Source organism: Strix aluco, chromosome 1 (genome assembly GCF_031877795.1).
Source record: "Strix aluco isolate bStrAlu1 chromosome 1, bStrAlu1.hap1, whole genome shotgun sequence".
Lineage (NCBI taxonomy): Eukaryota > Metazoa > Chordata > Aves > Strigiformes > Strigidae > Strix > Strix aluco.
In genome coordinates, this window is record NC_133931.1 from 41,382,808 (window position 1) to 41,399,580 (window position 16,773).

General features: G+C 38.2%; 1 protein-coding gene across 1 annotated transcript in view; it reads left to right on the forward strand.

Annotated features, from left to right (window-relative positions):
* Positions 1-16,773, forward strand: part of TOX (thymocyte selection associated high mobility group box) — a 225,791-nt gene that overhangs the window by 128,727 nt on the left and 80,291 nt on the right. The window contains exon 3 of the mRNA XM_074818637.1: positions 5,187-5,429. Within this exon, the coding sequence (XP_074674738.1) occupies positions 5,187-5,429 (243 nt within the window). The remainder of the gene's footprint in view (positions 1-5,186; positions 5,430-16,773) is intronic.

Sequence of the window (16,773 nt, forward strand, 5' to 3'; positions counted from 1 at the left end):
TATATTGGATGTTTGAATGCTTGCTGCCTCTTGTGGTAAGTCTGTTTGAGGTATCTCCTTTGGTTTCCCTCCTCTGATTACTTTTTAAAGTTCTATCAAAATCATTTTGAAATTTAAGTTTTGCTGGCCAATATGCAGGCATCACTGTAGACTACTTAAGCAAAGGGACTTTATTTTTATTTACTTCTTTCTCCTTACTCCCTTTTCCTCAGTTCTTATGCAGAAGGTTGTGCAAGCATTTATCTTATTTTTCTGGTAACAATGAGTATCTGGGTTCCTCAAAAATAAATACTAGATTTTGTGTGTGTGTGTGTGTCTTATTAGCACAGCAGGATACTTAGCCCTAATTTGAGTTATGTGTTGCTAAAGTAAAGAACTGACCTTTGACATGCACCCACCCTCCACCCCCATTTTTTCTCCCTTTCCATAGCTTGTTGCTGGATTTGGCCAGGCTCAGTGGCATAAAAGATAAATTGAAAGGGACCAATGAGGTCATTGTTCAGGAACAAAAGCTTGGACTTGGGTTGGACAGTGAATCAGAGTTAGTGTTTATATCATTTTATACTGGCAAGCTTTTGTCATAAAATTATAGGCTAAGGTGGCATAGATAATGAGGTCTCTTGATCTCAGAATGGGCATCTCAAAGATCATCTGCTTTATTAAGTTTCCATCATTTGAGGCAGCAATGTCACAAATATTTAACCACAAACATAGAATATTGTCCTTTAGATTTGGGAAGACATCTTTGATTCAAAAAGCTTTTTCATAGTTTCGTAAATAGCCCAGATTTAAGGATGCTCAGTCCTGAGGTTCCCACTGTGTAACTCCTGTCTGAAATATACTGAAATCTGTTTATAATAAATACAGGTGTAATGAAAATCCTCTTTACAATAAAGTAAAATTAAAGCCTGTATCTGTTCAGTGCTATACAGTGGGTTTAATGGTGTTACTTTGCAGAGGGCTTTCTCTGTGGAATGTAATAAAGGTCCAGGAAGTTCCCCTGAACTGAAGAGCTGATAAACACCTCATCCACTCCCACAGTCATGAGATGAAAGCGAAACCACTGGCAAAGTTCCTAGCAGCTCTGTGGTACAGTAAATAAAGCATTTACTGCTACTCTTTTTTGATTCAAAAGTGAAAAGGCGAGCGTGCTAGTATTTCTGTGACCAGTAGAATGAAAAGGAGCTATTCTGTGTCTTTCTGAATAGAGAAAGTCCTGCTGATGGTAAAGCCAACTATGAAGGAAAAAACCCTTGGCAGGGGGAGACCCTAACCTTTCTCGCCACCCCCAGGAAAAACCTAACAGACCTGAAGTTACAGGCCACCATTTATTATTAATAGATATGAGCTGTACTTATGAATTGTAATGGAATACAGGGCATGTAGCCTTCCCTAATGCTTTTGATGGTAGATAACTACCTTCATTAGTAATTCCAGATAAATGGCTTGGGTTGGAAGAAGAGATGCTCTAAGAAAGCCCATGAGTTGAGACAGGATGATGACTGGCCTGGGAGTGGGAGTTCTTGCTTCAGGGAAAACCTTGGTTCTGGCCTGTGCTGCAGTTCACTCAAATGTCTTTTTGGGGAAGGTAACAATACAACGTTCCAGGAGACATTCCATTGCCAGCACTGGATCAGTTGCATCAAGGGGACTCCACATGGTTCCTCAAGAAGGCCTTCCCAATGGCAAGGGGAGAGGTGGCAGGAAAGTAGGGGTGGGTGTTTGAAGCTTTGTAGCTGCTATTGGCAGGACAAGCATATCTCCTGTTTCTCACTCCTTCCCTCCACGTACAGTTGCAACAGCCTTGTTTCTGGTATATGTTGGGTTTGCTGCAAATGCATATAGGACTTCTGGTTTCTGATGTGCCAGTGTGCTAAGTCATCACAAGCATCTGAACCATGCCCCTGGATGAGACAAACTGGAGTACTGTCACTGTTGAAGTAGCTTCCCTGAGGAAGTTATGTCTGTATGTGTTATATACACACACGTACTAAGTATGTAAATACCAAATTGGTTGAAAATGTTAGGTGAATAGGGTGCTCTGCAGATGCTTTCAAATACCTGCCCATAATATTAGCATAAGGCTTGGATTCTGCCTAGCTTTACTGAAGAAGTAAAATAGTTTATGTCTTAAAAAAAAAAAGGAAAAGAAAAAACATTATAGGAAGTACTAGTGCTTGAATTATATGTTGTTTTGGTGTGTTGTTATTGCCTTTGCTACACTATTCCTACTACTTTAAGAAGTTTATTTAAGTGTGGTGGACAGTGATATGGGTAGGTGATGTGGGACCAAGTACACTCTAACTGGTTCGCAAGCAATAACCATGGTGGTGTTGTGGGTTTTTTTTAAATAATCAGAGAGCAACCATTTATTTAAAATGCTTAGCCCATATAATATATACAACATTATTATATAGTTACACATGACACAACTTGGGTTGTGGAGTTTTATGCCACTAGTGTTCTATTTCTTTTTTAATAAGTGAAGCTAGTGTCCTAATGGCAGTTCAATTGCTTCCACCATTTTTGAAGTGTTACTAATTAAAGACCCATTTGAAACACAGCAAATCAAAGTCTAACTAAAGTAAAACCTGGACTGTCCACATATGGTATGCAAAAAGGATGTCCAAATAAACAGATTTACTGAATGCCTCCAATATTAATGGTGTAGGCACACCCAGCCTATCAATATTTGTTTAAGGAATATTTGCTTTTAGTGGTGAATGTAAGTTGAAGTCTCTTCTTGTTAAAAAAGTGGTGAGAGAATACTCTAGACTCTTAGTCTTCCTTAAGGGAAGTTGGAAGGCAGATCTCTCTTCCTCCTAGAAGGTGTTGAGACATCTTTGTTCAGCAAAGATGCAGCACAAGGTATTTTCACTGTAAGATAGTGAGAGAGAGAGAAAACAGATGTTAACACTTCTTTGTACCTACAAACTCAAGGGAGAGAAAACTCTTTTGAGGCCATCAGTCTTTTGGGACAATAGAAAAGACAGTGTTGAATACAAAATGTCCTCTTTTCACAGCGCATTAATCCCTCCTGGTAGCTGTAGGTTACATGGATCTAAACTCACCAGGATTACAGTAACCAAATCTAAGTGTACCTGTGTGGGATAGTGCTGGTCCAGAAGAGCATTATGGGTGTTGTCCCTTCCTTCATTTCTGTTCCTCACTGCTTTGTTGTTGTGGTATTAGACCTTAAGTTCACTTTAGACACCTTTCTTTTCATCATCAATTTAATATAATAGTAATTAGCAAATATTTAGTGTATACAGTGTCCACAATACTTTTATTTGGTTTCACACAGTTTATACATTGATGGTCAAGTAAATATGACATGTTCTCTGTGCCATGCGTAAGTCTCCTCCCCACTTAGTGAGGGTCTATTTTTACTGTATTTCCTCCCTTGGAGATATGTGCACTGATGGCTGCATCATGGCTTCTAAAAGCAGGGGCAAATAAGACTTACAAATGGCAGTACACTCACACCAACCTCCCATTAAGGCGAGGGCAGGGACAACAGGAGAGCAAACTCCTGTACCAGAGGTGAGAAACACATCTGGAAAGCATGGGCAGACACGAAGTCCTCACACATAAGGATGGCGCCCAACCTTTTCCTCTGTCTGTTCTGTTGTTTTCATTCTTTGGGAATTTACTTTGGCCTTTGCAGTCTAGCCTTCCTGTTCTATTTTTCATACAAAGACATTTGGTAACAGAGGTGTAAACCTTGTTGGGAAACAAGAAAAATGACCAAAACCATCACAATATGTGAGTAGGTTCTTCTGTGTTCAACAGTTCATTGAAAACATGTAACACTGTTCGTTGTTGGTCTGATTTAAGTTTTTATATCCATGCTTGTACACAGGAGTGTAACCTCAGGCATTGGGAGGACAATATTACTATGATGACTAATGAAGATCCCCTTTGTTTATAATTGGGCATCGATTCTTCTCTGTCCTTCTGCATGAATTCATACACCATACTGTCCTCCATTTGCAAACTCATAGCGGGGAAAATATTTTCATTTAATAGCTTTCAAATTGTGCCCTCATTTTCATCTTTCCTGAAGATACTTCGCAAGAGCAGAACGTATTTAAATCCTTGCATTTCCAGAATTAACAAAAACAGCACTTGGAGCAGGGCTGTGTTGCTGCAGAGGGGCAGAAAGGGTGGAAGTAGTCTCTGCTATAAACCTTGTGACTGTGGGCGTGGGATGTGCAAAGGGGATGAGAACTGTGGCTGCTCTCAGAAAAGCAGAACAGGCTTTCAGACTAAACCACTGCAACTGATCCCTCTAGCTCTTGATTTGGATCATGTATCTAACCCTGCTCACCTTTTTCCGTTAAGAAATATAAGCATACCCACCCCTGTCCCTCAAATGAGCCTACCTGCTGTATGAAGAATGTACATAAATAATAGCAATTATTCACGTTGGTGCATTACTCTGACTTTGCCTGTGGCTTTTCCTTGGATTAGTTTGAGTTGAATGACTTAATGGCAGTGGACAACAAAAAATTAAACAGTTGTTTTGTGGGGTAACTCATTTAGGTGACTGACAAAATGTACGTATCATTGAGTTGATAGATTAAGAAAGGAAAAATCAGTGGTTTTGAGTCACCATAAATGTATTTTTATAAACACAAAGTATATTCATACAAAGTATGTACTATTTCTCTATTTATTTGTGTTTCTTTGTGGCAGAACAAATGCATGGTTCTTCTATAAGCCTAAAAGCGGTACCTTTCTTCTTCACTATAATTCTTGATCTGAGTAGCAGGGAGTCTTATGAACCATTTGAGCCAATGTTAATTTTATAAATTGCATTTCCTTTTCCACAATTCCCATGAAAAAGGTATTCAGCTAGATGAACACTCGTGGAAAATTTTAGTAGGACCCTTGAAATCTGTTTGAATTTATCTTCTTTAAAAAAAAAATCTCTTTCTAATGGAAGGTGTGAAAGTATCAGAGATTCTTATGCCTTAGAGGCAATTTTTCTTCCATACGTAATGGTGAAACTCCACTGTTATAATATATAGGTGTTTAAAATATTCTCTTTGTTAAATTGAAGCTCCTGCTTAGAAGTATGTGAGTTGGGCTCTTCTTGTTTGTTTTGTGTGATTTTTATTATTATTCTTGACCAGTATTCACACAATTTTCATAGAACTTTCCATTTGTTTTTTTTCCCCCAGTCTTTTCCTGGCCCAAGTCTTGAAAGTGAAGATTTTAACATACCTCCTATAACTCCGCCGTCATTGCCTGACCACTCCCTGGTGCACTTGAATGAGATAGAATCTGGGTACCACTCTCTGTGTCATCCCATGAACCACAATGGCCTCCTTCCATTCCATCCACAAAACATGGATCTACCTGAAATTACAGTTTCCAACATGCTTGGCCAAGATGGGACACTGCTTTCCAATTCCCTCTCTGTGGTAAGCATTTTTAGTTTTTCCCTTCTGTTCTGCTTTAAGTTGTGAAACTGTGGAAATACAGACCTGTTTGAAATCCAAGGGGCCAGCTCCTGCACAGCTCAAGTCATGGAGCAAGCTGACCTGACACTGGGTTTTACATTACACTCCCTATGTCAAATCCTCCCCCCACTGGAGGCGGTGGGGGTTTTACAGCCGAGTTCCTCAAGCCAGGATGTTACCTGCTGCCTTTGAGTAGAATTACTCCAGCTTTACACGGATGTAGATAATGACAAAAGGAGGCTCAAGGCTTTGACTTCCGCTGCAGCAGCATTTCAATCCAGATGGCCGTTGTTCTGTGTTTGTCTGAGGAGGCTCTTTACACTCTCATTTGCATGTGCTGAGAGATGTACAAAAATTTAATATCTCCTTTCTTGTTTACCACACGTTTGGAAAACAGCAAATGTTATTTCTGATTCTAGGCCAAATCTTATAGCCTTTTTACAGTTCCCAGTACTTAGCCAGCCAGAATCCAATTGAAATGACTGGACGATTTGCTTATAAAGTCTGTCAGATAGTCATTATGGTTGTAATCTTGGGAAGCCTGATATTATAAATCACTTCTTTGAATGTTAAATTGCTTACAACAACTGCAGAGCTACTTTACATGTTACATTTTCAAGTGGGCTCTACAGATAATTAGTATACTTCTTGCACAGCAGCTTCAGACAAGATTATTTCAGGTCGATGTACAATTCTAAGCCAAACAGTTAAAAATCCTGTGAAGGAGGATGGGGCTTGGCACTGTGTGGGGCTCACTGGACTTCAGGCACTCTGCTAGATGGGCTGCTCAGGAACTGCAGATCCGGACAGAGATCTAGACATGTTCCTAGAGATCCAAGGGTCTGGGCTTCTCACAGAAGGATCAGAGGCTTAAGGCCCTGTGTCCCAGCTGGGAGACTCTGCACTTAGGGACTGAAGCTGTTTAGGCTTCCAGCTTGCTAACTCCCCATCACATTACCTAAAAAAAATAAATCAGTCCTGGGGGCCTGGGAGCTGAGGCAGCATATGGATGTTTGGGGGCTGAGGGGATCTAGGCTCAGCTCCGCATCAGCCCCTCAGACTAACCGCCCCAGAGCCAGGGGCCGTGGTGGCCAGAAAACCGTTAGTTTACAACAAAAATCTGCCTTGTCACAGGGCTTCATTGCAACTTAATTAAAATAAAGCTGCCTTGATTTTGAGGAGCTCTGCATTCCGTCTGAGGATGCCCAACAATCTGTACTGCAGGGAGGCTAGTCTTGGCTTCTTACGTGCTGCTTAGTTATTGTTGATTTACTAGGATGTTGCACGCTTTGTGTTTGAGGTCAGAATCTGACCCCAGGGTTATGTTCAGTAATGGGAGGAGGGGGGGAAAGGCAGATCTTCATAAAGAAATATAACTATACTTCATGTAAATGTTTTGAATTTTGCTTACATTTCTACAAAGATCATGGTGTGCATTAAAGAGTGTGAGCTAAATCTTGTGTGGGGTTCTGAGAATCAGAGCTATGAAAGGACTTGAAAAAGTAAGAGAATCTCTTGGCACTCTAGTCAGGACAAGAAGTATTTCATTGAAGTGACCTCTTTTGAGCCATGGCTATGGCTCAAAACTATGCATTCTTTTAAGCTCTCATGTTCCACATTAACCTCTAGCAACAAGCTCTGAACAAAGGGCCTTGAGAGTTTGTAGATCATCACAGTGAATTATTGCATCAAGGGCAAATACAAAAAAAGCTGAATAATATAACTAGGCAATTTGGCTATTGAGTCTTAGTGAAGATCAGAAAAAATGAAAATCAGACGTCAAGAAAATATGTGCTAAATTTTAACAGCCATTTCTGAGGATTCATTCAATAAATAAAGCATGATCCTTGAAGCATCATGGGCTAAGTCAACTGTTATCCCTAACTTGCATGCCCTTTGCACACAAGAGGGCCTCTTAACTAGCAGTAGTTTTAACTCAAGCTGGCTTGTCTATCAAGGGGATTAAGCTACATCTCATGTTAGTACAACTGGTAGGATGTTAAGACCATGATTTTGTACAGTTCAAACACTGTTTGGCAGTATAGTTCTTCTGATTTGAATTTGATAACTTGAGAGAAATTAACTTGAGGGAGATAATTTAAGTTAATTCTTCAGTGAATTTAGTGACTTATTCAGTGAATAGAATGGCCCCATTGTCCTTTTAGCTTTCAACTAATGAAGAAAGACAGAGGATTTTGTAGAGTTAGCATTCTTTACTTAGCTTTGAAGCTCTTCTTTATAATCCAGAACCTTTCACATTTTTCCTTCAACATGACTCTTCTCTTGCTATTACTCATTTAGTCATAGTAAAAAGTTTCCTTTTTACTATCTCATCAAACTCTGATCCATTTAACAAGCCTAAATCACTTTTATATTGTTTCACACAGAAAATAATGTGTAAGTTTCTCCAATCTATCTAAACCCTTGGTGCCATATAATTTCTCATATATCAACTACTGCTTAAGGTATTTGGAAACCATGTATCTTGCTTCATTTTTCAGGACACTAATGAGTATTTTTAGAAAAATTATTCTTAGAAATGAATCTGTTGGCTGTTCTCTATCCCTAATTAATTTCACATCTTCAGCAAATTTTACTTTTATTGGGACAAATTCAGCTGCAGTGCAATGTGCCTCTGATTGAATTTGGTCTATTTTTTTTTTTACTTTCAACGTCCTGCCTTTTAGCCAGTTTTTACCCCATGTTGGTATTTTAGCAGTAATACCTTCCTTTTTGTCTCTGTTAGAACTAGTGAGTGGTTTTCAGTTGGTGTTTTTATAGACAAAACATTAATTAATGCTAACCAAATGAGAGAAAGAAAACACAGTGAGCTCAGAAACAGAGTAGGAAAATAGTTTTTACGCTGAGTATAGCATTTTTCTTTCATCTCAACAACCAGGTATTTTCAGATGAGGATTTCTGTGATTTTGGACAGATTGAAAATTGAGGATGTATCCCTCTTAAAACCCTTTCAAAACGCCTCCATTAGAAGTCCTGATTTCACACTGTGCACCACTCCCTCCAAGCTGCAGATGAAATCCCTTTGAGTGAGGATTGGAGGATTTGCCCCAAGCTCTGTAAGAATTCTCCTCTGTGGAAGTGCTTAAACACACACAATAAGAGCCCACTACCAGCTCAGTGAATTCTTGTTAGGGATCAGCTTCTTACAGATTTTTTACACTGTGGGAATTCTTTCTGAAAAATTTTACAATGCTGGGAGATGAAAATTTCCCTGTGCCATTTACTGTGTCTGATACTTACATTTGGAATTAGCCTTCTTTGAAGTTTTCTTTGATTGATTTGGCTTCCTATTGCACCCCCACTACTTTAAAAATTAAAATCACTAAAATTTCTCTGTATTATTATTCCGCTGTCAGTTCATATATCGGCTTCTATGTTTGTGTATTTCTATTTTCTGCTTAGGTGATGTACAGACATATACACCCATGCACACGCACACTAGTTTATACAGCGTTGTCACATACAGATTTCTTTAGACGCTCATTATAACTGGATATTGGGGGGTCAAAAGTCTACAGAATTTGTTCAGCATGTGACACATGATGGTATGAACACACAGTCCAGCCCCAGCATGGTCAGCCACATGTGGGAGCTCTCTAAAGTCCTCTTTCAAAATGGACATGACTTCTATGCCTGCTTATTAAGTGGATCTCATTAGACATAGATAGAGCTGCTTAATGGAGATGTACTGATGGTCCTGTAGGCATGTTTGTTTCTATATAACAACATGCCTATAGGAATCCTATATAGGGATTCCTTCCTGATTTACTACAGCTGAAAGTAGCCCTGTGTAGGTTTGATTCAGTTCCAGTTGGGGCTTGACCTGCCAGCGGTTGTCTGTTTGCATGAATTTTCCTGAAATATTCCAAGCACCGCAAGAAATACCCTTCTAACATTTGTAAACAAATGCATGTATATACCATCCCTATGAGAATGTGTGTTAATCTGTGAAAATGCTTTTGGATGTGTTCTATTAAATTAATTTTACTGTGTGTTCATTTTATCAGCAAAATTATAGACATTTCAGATTTTTAGTGTATCCTATAGATAATTGCTTTTTTCCCTAAGAAACCAGGGTTAAAAATCACAGTGCTGTTTTTACATAGAGGAAAAAAAAACTATTTTTGGAACGCTTTAATTTATAATCTTGTGCTGAACTTTTTGAAAATGTGGCTCATGATGGTATACTATAGAAAATTTACAAGAAAGAAATAAAAACGATTTTAGTTTCCTGAAATGCTTCAAATTTCTGGGTTTGAAGTTTAAAGTGGAAAAGATGTTAAAAGGCAATAAAATCAGGGGATTTATTTCCCAAATGCTCTACTTGTGCTGGCAACAAAAGCCAGCATAATGTATATACTTAGGTTTATTGTCATTTTTAGTATACAGTCAAGGCACACTTTGAATTCAAAGGCCACTGTACAACTGTTTTGACAACCACCACATCAGTAGGTAATGTGCAGGACATATGAAACTGAAGCAAAATGTTTCTTTAGGTCTGTAGGGAGTGCAGTACATCAATGAATTCAGATGTATTAGAGCAGCATGAATTTCTAATATGTTGCTCTTATGGAAAAGACCACTGGCATATTGAATAATGCTGCTTTCAAAGCAGAGCAGAAAATGTGATTACAGACAATTTCATTGCTGTTTTTAAAATAAATATTTTCAAAATCTTGAGGTATTTTATTTCATATAATTCATAAAGTATGTAACAGTGGACTAGAGCTAAAGATCTTCTAGGACACAGAAGAGTAGATGATGTCAGTTATAATTATTCAGATGTGGAATAATAGAAGCATTAGTTTAAAATAAAATGCATGTCACAAAGACCCATGTCCTTATATAAAAAAAAGCAATAAAAAGCTTTTTTTTTTTTTTGCATGCTTTGACAGAAGAATAACGGCAATGAGTAATTATTTAACATTATGCCCCAATTCATCAAAGCCCAAACAATTACATTATACTTTTTATTGAATTATATTTTTTAGATATGCAGCCCATGAGAGAGTAATATCTTAAACAAAATGTGGCACTGTATAACAGGGAAGAAAGCGGACGGATACTTTTTTTTTTCATTTTTCATCTCAGGTAGAATGAAGCTAGTATTTCTTATTCACACTGCAGTTGCTAATAAATCCAGTACAGGAGATTGCTGTTGTAGCTGGGATGTATTTAAGAGATTTTGTTTTACCAGTTTCACTTATATTAGTTTAAATTCAGTATTCATGACTCATCTTGAGGCTGACCTATACAGTTGGGGGTTTTTTTGCACCTTTAAGTGTTAGTGCAAACTACTGACTCAAACAGAAATTTTTTATTTCTGATGAAGATGAATAACTTTCATAACAAAACAAAAGATTTACCCCTTCTAACCTAAGTGTTGAGATTTGAATCATGCTTGGATACTTTTTTCTAGCTTGTATTGCATGCCAGTGGTAGAAGATACTTTTATTCTCTGGTGAATACTTCACATTTGTGCCTCATTACCAGGCTCTGGTCTTCAGTTTACATCAAAATTTACTGTTATGCTACACAGACCTGCTGCTACCCCAAATTTTATTGCAGTGAGTTATTGCCATCAGAACCACCAAATCATAAAGCTAAGGTCATGGAACATCTTGTATTAAAGTATTTTTTTTTTCTCTTATTAAGTAACTTTGTATTCTTAAAGGATATCTTTCTTTTCCTTTTTTTTTTTTTTTTTTAAAAAAAACCCCACATATTTTACAAGCTGGATTTTCTCACTGAAATAGGCCTTGTGTGGCAAAATGTTACAATACTTAGTGTATGTTTTGTCAAACAGCCTAACCATAAGGATAGACAGCCAAATCTTCAGCTGATGTCAGTGGACATAACTTTATTGTCTCCAGTAGAATTATGGTGATTTATTCCATCAAGGGCTCTGGGACATCATGTTTATCTTTCCTTACTTCTGATGTCTGCTCCATTCTTTTGTCATCAGAAAGACAACAGAAAGGATATGTAGAGGAGCTGATTAAGATGTAGCTTGATCAAGGTTTTATAAATACCTGCATACTGTATTTCTGCTGGTAGAAGGCTCTTCACCATGCTATAAAAAAGCATTAAAACATCCGATGTCTAGAAATTACGGCTGTATACAATCAGACTGGAAACAAAGCATGCATTTTTAACAGTGACAGAGATTTACCATTTAGATAATGTACTATGGGGGATGGTTGGTCCTCTGAGGACTGAAATGAAGATGGGGCATCTCTCAAAAAGATGTGCTCTATCTGGGACTTGTCTAATGACCCCCCACTATAGCAGGGGTACCAGAACCTTCCCGTGGGTCACACTGTCTCTCGGGGGCTCTCAGCAGTGAACATTAGTCCATGCATACATGGTAGGGGCAACACCACTGGTAGTACCTGAGCTGGTAGTACCTCTACAGTTTTTCCCTCCCAAGAGAAAAACAGCAGAGTGGAAGAAAGCATGCTGTGTGTGCAGGCTATCGATGGACCCTACCTTCGTGAGGTCAGCTAGGAATAAAATTGCTGTGAAAATATTTGTGGCTAGTGTTTTTCATTAAATTAGCTTTTTTTATGGTCTTAAAGTGTCTGGTAAAACTATACTTTCTGTCTGTAAGTAATAAGAACTTACCTTAAAGATAGAGCAAGTAAATATTTGCTCATTACTGTAGGAAAATGTTTGTACACAAATGACCAGAACTCTTTTTAGAATAATTCCAGGTCTCATTTTTTAAATTGCCAATGAAACTGTTGATTTACTGTCAGTTGGGAAATACTGTTTATTTGAGTGTGGTTGTTGAGACTCCATGTGGCTCACATATTTCACAAATTCAGTAGGAAAACAACTTCAGTATAATTTCAAGAAGAAATAACAAGGTGGCATATTTTATTTTTGAAAACAGCCTTCTGTAGACAATGTTTTGGTGAACTTTTTTCACAGCAGTTAGCCATTGTCTGATAGGGATTTATCTGTTACATAAAAAATAAGAAAAAAATATGTGTAGCAGTATTAATTATTGTTTCTTAGACTTTAACCAGATAGGCAGAGGCTAAGACATGATGAATGTGGCACGGAGAGGAAGCCTTCAGTTGCGGGTGGTAGATTATACAACACCTCACATGTGAGGTACTCACAGGAGTGATTAATGCATAAGCAGCATCATAGCTGCAAGTGTCAAACAAAACAGATAATAGAGTATGCAAATAGAGAAAACATAACTCTCAGAAAATGTCAGAAATTCAGGGGTTTCAGCAGCAGAGATTGTTGACTTTAATCTGCTGCTTTTAAAATCACATGTAGTTGTCGAGAACAGCAAGATAATGAAATGTTTCTGAAGGCTCAGTCTTTGGCAAAAAAATATCTTAGTGATCTTAAGTCCTGTAGATGGAATAGAAGTGAAATGTCTTTCTTGAAAACTGTGAAGATGCTTTTGTGAAGACTAAAAAGAAGGAGAAGCCCACAGTGCAGATGAAAGGGAGAATTTTGTGCATCAGTTGGAGTAGCCTCTCCTTCCACCTGTTTCATTATTTAAATGCATACATTTGCATTCCTTGAAACTTGAAAACAGTTGAGAAGACTGCACACCCTTCGTGGATTTGTACTGCATTCATCATGTCATGCCATCTTGGTCAGGGAGTAGAAAGATACCTTGTGTGGACAAAACCATCCCCACTATGGCATGCACTGTCTCAACTCAAGCTGCCATTTTCATGCTGGAAGTTCATATGTGCTGCATGACTCTGCTGAAGGCTGGGACACCAGCAACCCAGAGCTTCATGCTAGTGTCACCTGCTAGAACAGAGTGTGAATTCTCTTCATCTAGTCTTGCCTATGTAGATTCATAGGTATTTAGCAAAATTTTTTATTCGCTGAAGGAGAAAAAACACATTCTTGGCTTTCTTGATTTTTCTGGGTTGAAGGAATTTAAAAAGTCCAATTAGTCTCACAGGGTTTTTATCTGTTTCAATGGTTTTACAGAAATTTAAGTATCATTGTTTGAGTTTTCCACTGACTTTCTGCAGCAGGAAGAGAAGAAAAAAATCTACTCAGTAGTGTTTTGAGATTTGAAGAAATAATCATCAGTAAAAAATAACCCATTTCTTATTTTTATCCCTTGTTCTTCTTCTTTCTCAAGGCAATTAAGAAATGCTTAAAGTGTAAGGATATCTACTCCTCCCCTAGTCCTTTCAATAACATAAAGATTAATTTTAGATTGATGTCTGCTTCTCTGTTCCCCCCCCCCCCCCCCCCCTTCATTTATCCAAAGTCTGTAGAGAGGCACTATGTAAATACCCTTTCTCATGTTGGGATTCCCTGGGGACAGCGTGTAAACCCTTAACCTCCACTGCTAGTGTAATGCAGTACTTCAGCCACACGTATGCAACTTAGGATCTCTGTAGCCTCACTCCCACACCTTTGAACTGCATTTATGGCATGTTATTTGAACAATAAAGATTTGAAAATGAATCTTCTTAATTCATTTTCTGTGCATATCATGGATGGATACAATTACAAAAAAGGACTTACAAAAAAGTATGTAGTGCCAACAAAGAAGCATTATGGAGTGAGGAACACCTCTAAGGCATGCTCATGTATATCTGTCAGTTACAAAACTCACAAAAATGAACCCTTTCCATCTGAAGTCAGGTGGACAAAGGCATTAGAGTTTACCTTACATATCACCAGTGTGTACCCAACATTCCTATTTCAATCAACCTGCAGGGAAGGAAGAGAGGCAAAAGAGATGTTACAGGTAGTGACATAGCACTCTGTGTTCCTCCTTTGACCTGGAGATGATGCAGACTGCAGTGCTCAGGGTACATACATACGTATACATATATACATGAATACACATATATGCATATATATGAACATCTATACATATATATACATATGTAAGTATGTATCACAATGTTAATCACTGAAGCCCTCTGCTGGAAAGGGAATGTAAAAGACAGGATGTAGCATCTGCAACATCCCCCTTCTCCCCAAATTGTGGATCCATATTGTACATTAAACAGAGACTGAAACGAGAGCCAAATATTGAAGTAGATGCAACAGATTCAATCAACATACTGCACATGGCTGCATCGTAGAAATTTTTTCCAAATCCCTGGGTTATGAGTGAGGTTGCAGTGCCTGACAGTTAGTAAGTTTAATAATAGGTACCTTTGCTATTTTACTTAATAAGGGAAGTAGCCTAGTTGCTGAAGTGAGGCATGGCATACCTAGTGGAAGACAAGATGAGGCTACTCCATATCCCGTCTTTGAAATTCCACTTCCTGACAGTGGTGATATTGGGCTACAGGTGCCTTCACTTCATCCTTACAAAAGTTATATAGACAGAAAAAAAAAAAAAAACAAAACATTTTAAATTAGATGTTCTGGTCATTTAGCAAAACAGCCCTGTGTGTGGAGGATTTACAGGATCAGGCCCTTGATGAGAATGCAACACTTTTTTATTCAGACATGGGACTTCCTTCTAATACACTTTAAGATTACCTTCATTCACACATAAAGAATTTGAGAGATTATCTCAGTAACGAAGCTTCAGTTTCCTACACATGCCCTAATACTCAAGTGTGGGATCTCAGTTTAATGAATTTTATTACACTCCCCTTTCTTATGAAGTAGCATAAAAAGTGTTTAGTGCAATAGGCTTAGTGCTGATCTGGATATTAAGTGCAGCTTAAGTTGCCTGACAGAAAGTATATGGTGTAAAATAACCACCGGCAAAACTTGCAAAAGTTATATTTTCTAGAAAAAATAAACCACATCATTTGAAAAATAATGCTGGTGGCACTCTGTTCTTCTGCAGCACCTTTCTTGTGTCTTGAAGAGCTTTGTAGTCACTAATTAGCTAAGAAGTTAATGTCCTAATAACAGTACAAATAGGTATTTGCAATATCAGTCCCTCATATCTGCAGAGTATTACATTGTAGAATAGAAAGACATTTACTTTATTAAAAAAACAATAAATTGTAATTCACAATATACAAAACCAGATGAGTCCCAAGTTGAAAAAGGATGAAAGAGACAGATTTTAAGGGAGAGGAAGAAGGTGACTCGACTTTGCGGGACCCATAATAACTAAAGTATTGCTAGGAGTTGATTTCATGTCTGATGATCAGTAACACAAAAGTGGGCAGCAGTGTGGTGAGAGACAACTTTCAATATTAGAACTAGCAGAAGTCCTCAAATGTGATAAAGGCAGGAATTGACTGCCATGTGTTACACATCTAATATAAAGCTATTACAGTGACTGCGTATGATAGCAGAGACCCTTAAACTATCATGCCACCTGGAAGTGATAGAGTAGCCTTATTTAAAAGCCAAGGAAAAGATGTGAGGGTTGTTTCACCTGCCCTTGAAATGCAGTCAGCTCGAGGGAGAAGTGAAGTATCTGTCTAACGACAGAGTTCAATGCTCCACTGCCCCAGACTCCCAAGCGTTAGGGCCAGTTTCACAGCACATGTGTTTCTTCTCACTTGGCCGTCAGCTTTCGTGAATGCAGGGAGGAGAAAACACATGAAAAGAAAGTTTTTTGCCCAGGGCCTGGCCTATGTAATTTTAATTGTGGCTGGCATTGTTGCACTAACTTTGTTGTTTGTGGCCTCTGCCTCTGAACTGCATTTTAGGAGCTCTGTGACTGGCTGAAAATCTCAGTGGGATTTTCAGAAATACTCTGGCCTAATGTTGATCCTGTCCAACTATAGCAGGGGCTTTCCCAGAGTTTCAACAGAAACAGAGGATAGCACTATAGCAGATGTTTTTATTTGTTCATAAATTGTGAAAATTTAGATTTCCAATTATATCAGATTAAGGGTGTGTCAGCAGAAGTGTTTGTCAATAATGATCCATACTCTGCTGTCATAATTCTGAAATGGTTTCCTTTGTAACATTTGGAAAACTAGTGCAAGCTGTAACAAGACTGAAGACAAGAAATATCATTTAATGTGCTGTTTTGAAACAATTTTTATTATTTTGATTATAATATAATTAAAGACAGTATAGCAAACCTGCGCTACAGGAAAAAGTTACATGAGTAACCTGACCTCTTGGATCCTGGCTCAGTACAGCCTTAATGTTGTATTACTTTACCAAATTGCGGAAATTGGTCCAGAAGGAACCCTAAGGTCCCTCTGTTAATCTAGTCCAAGGGAGGACTTTAAAAGGTCATCTCCCCGTAAGCAGGATACTCCATACATTTGTCATTTCTGACAGATGTTTGTCTAAATTATTTTTTAGAGAATTCCTCTAATGGCAACTGCACAGACTCCTCAGGCAAGCT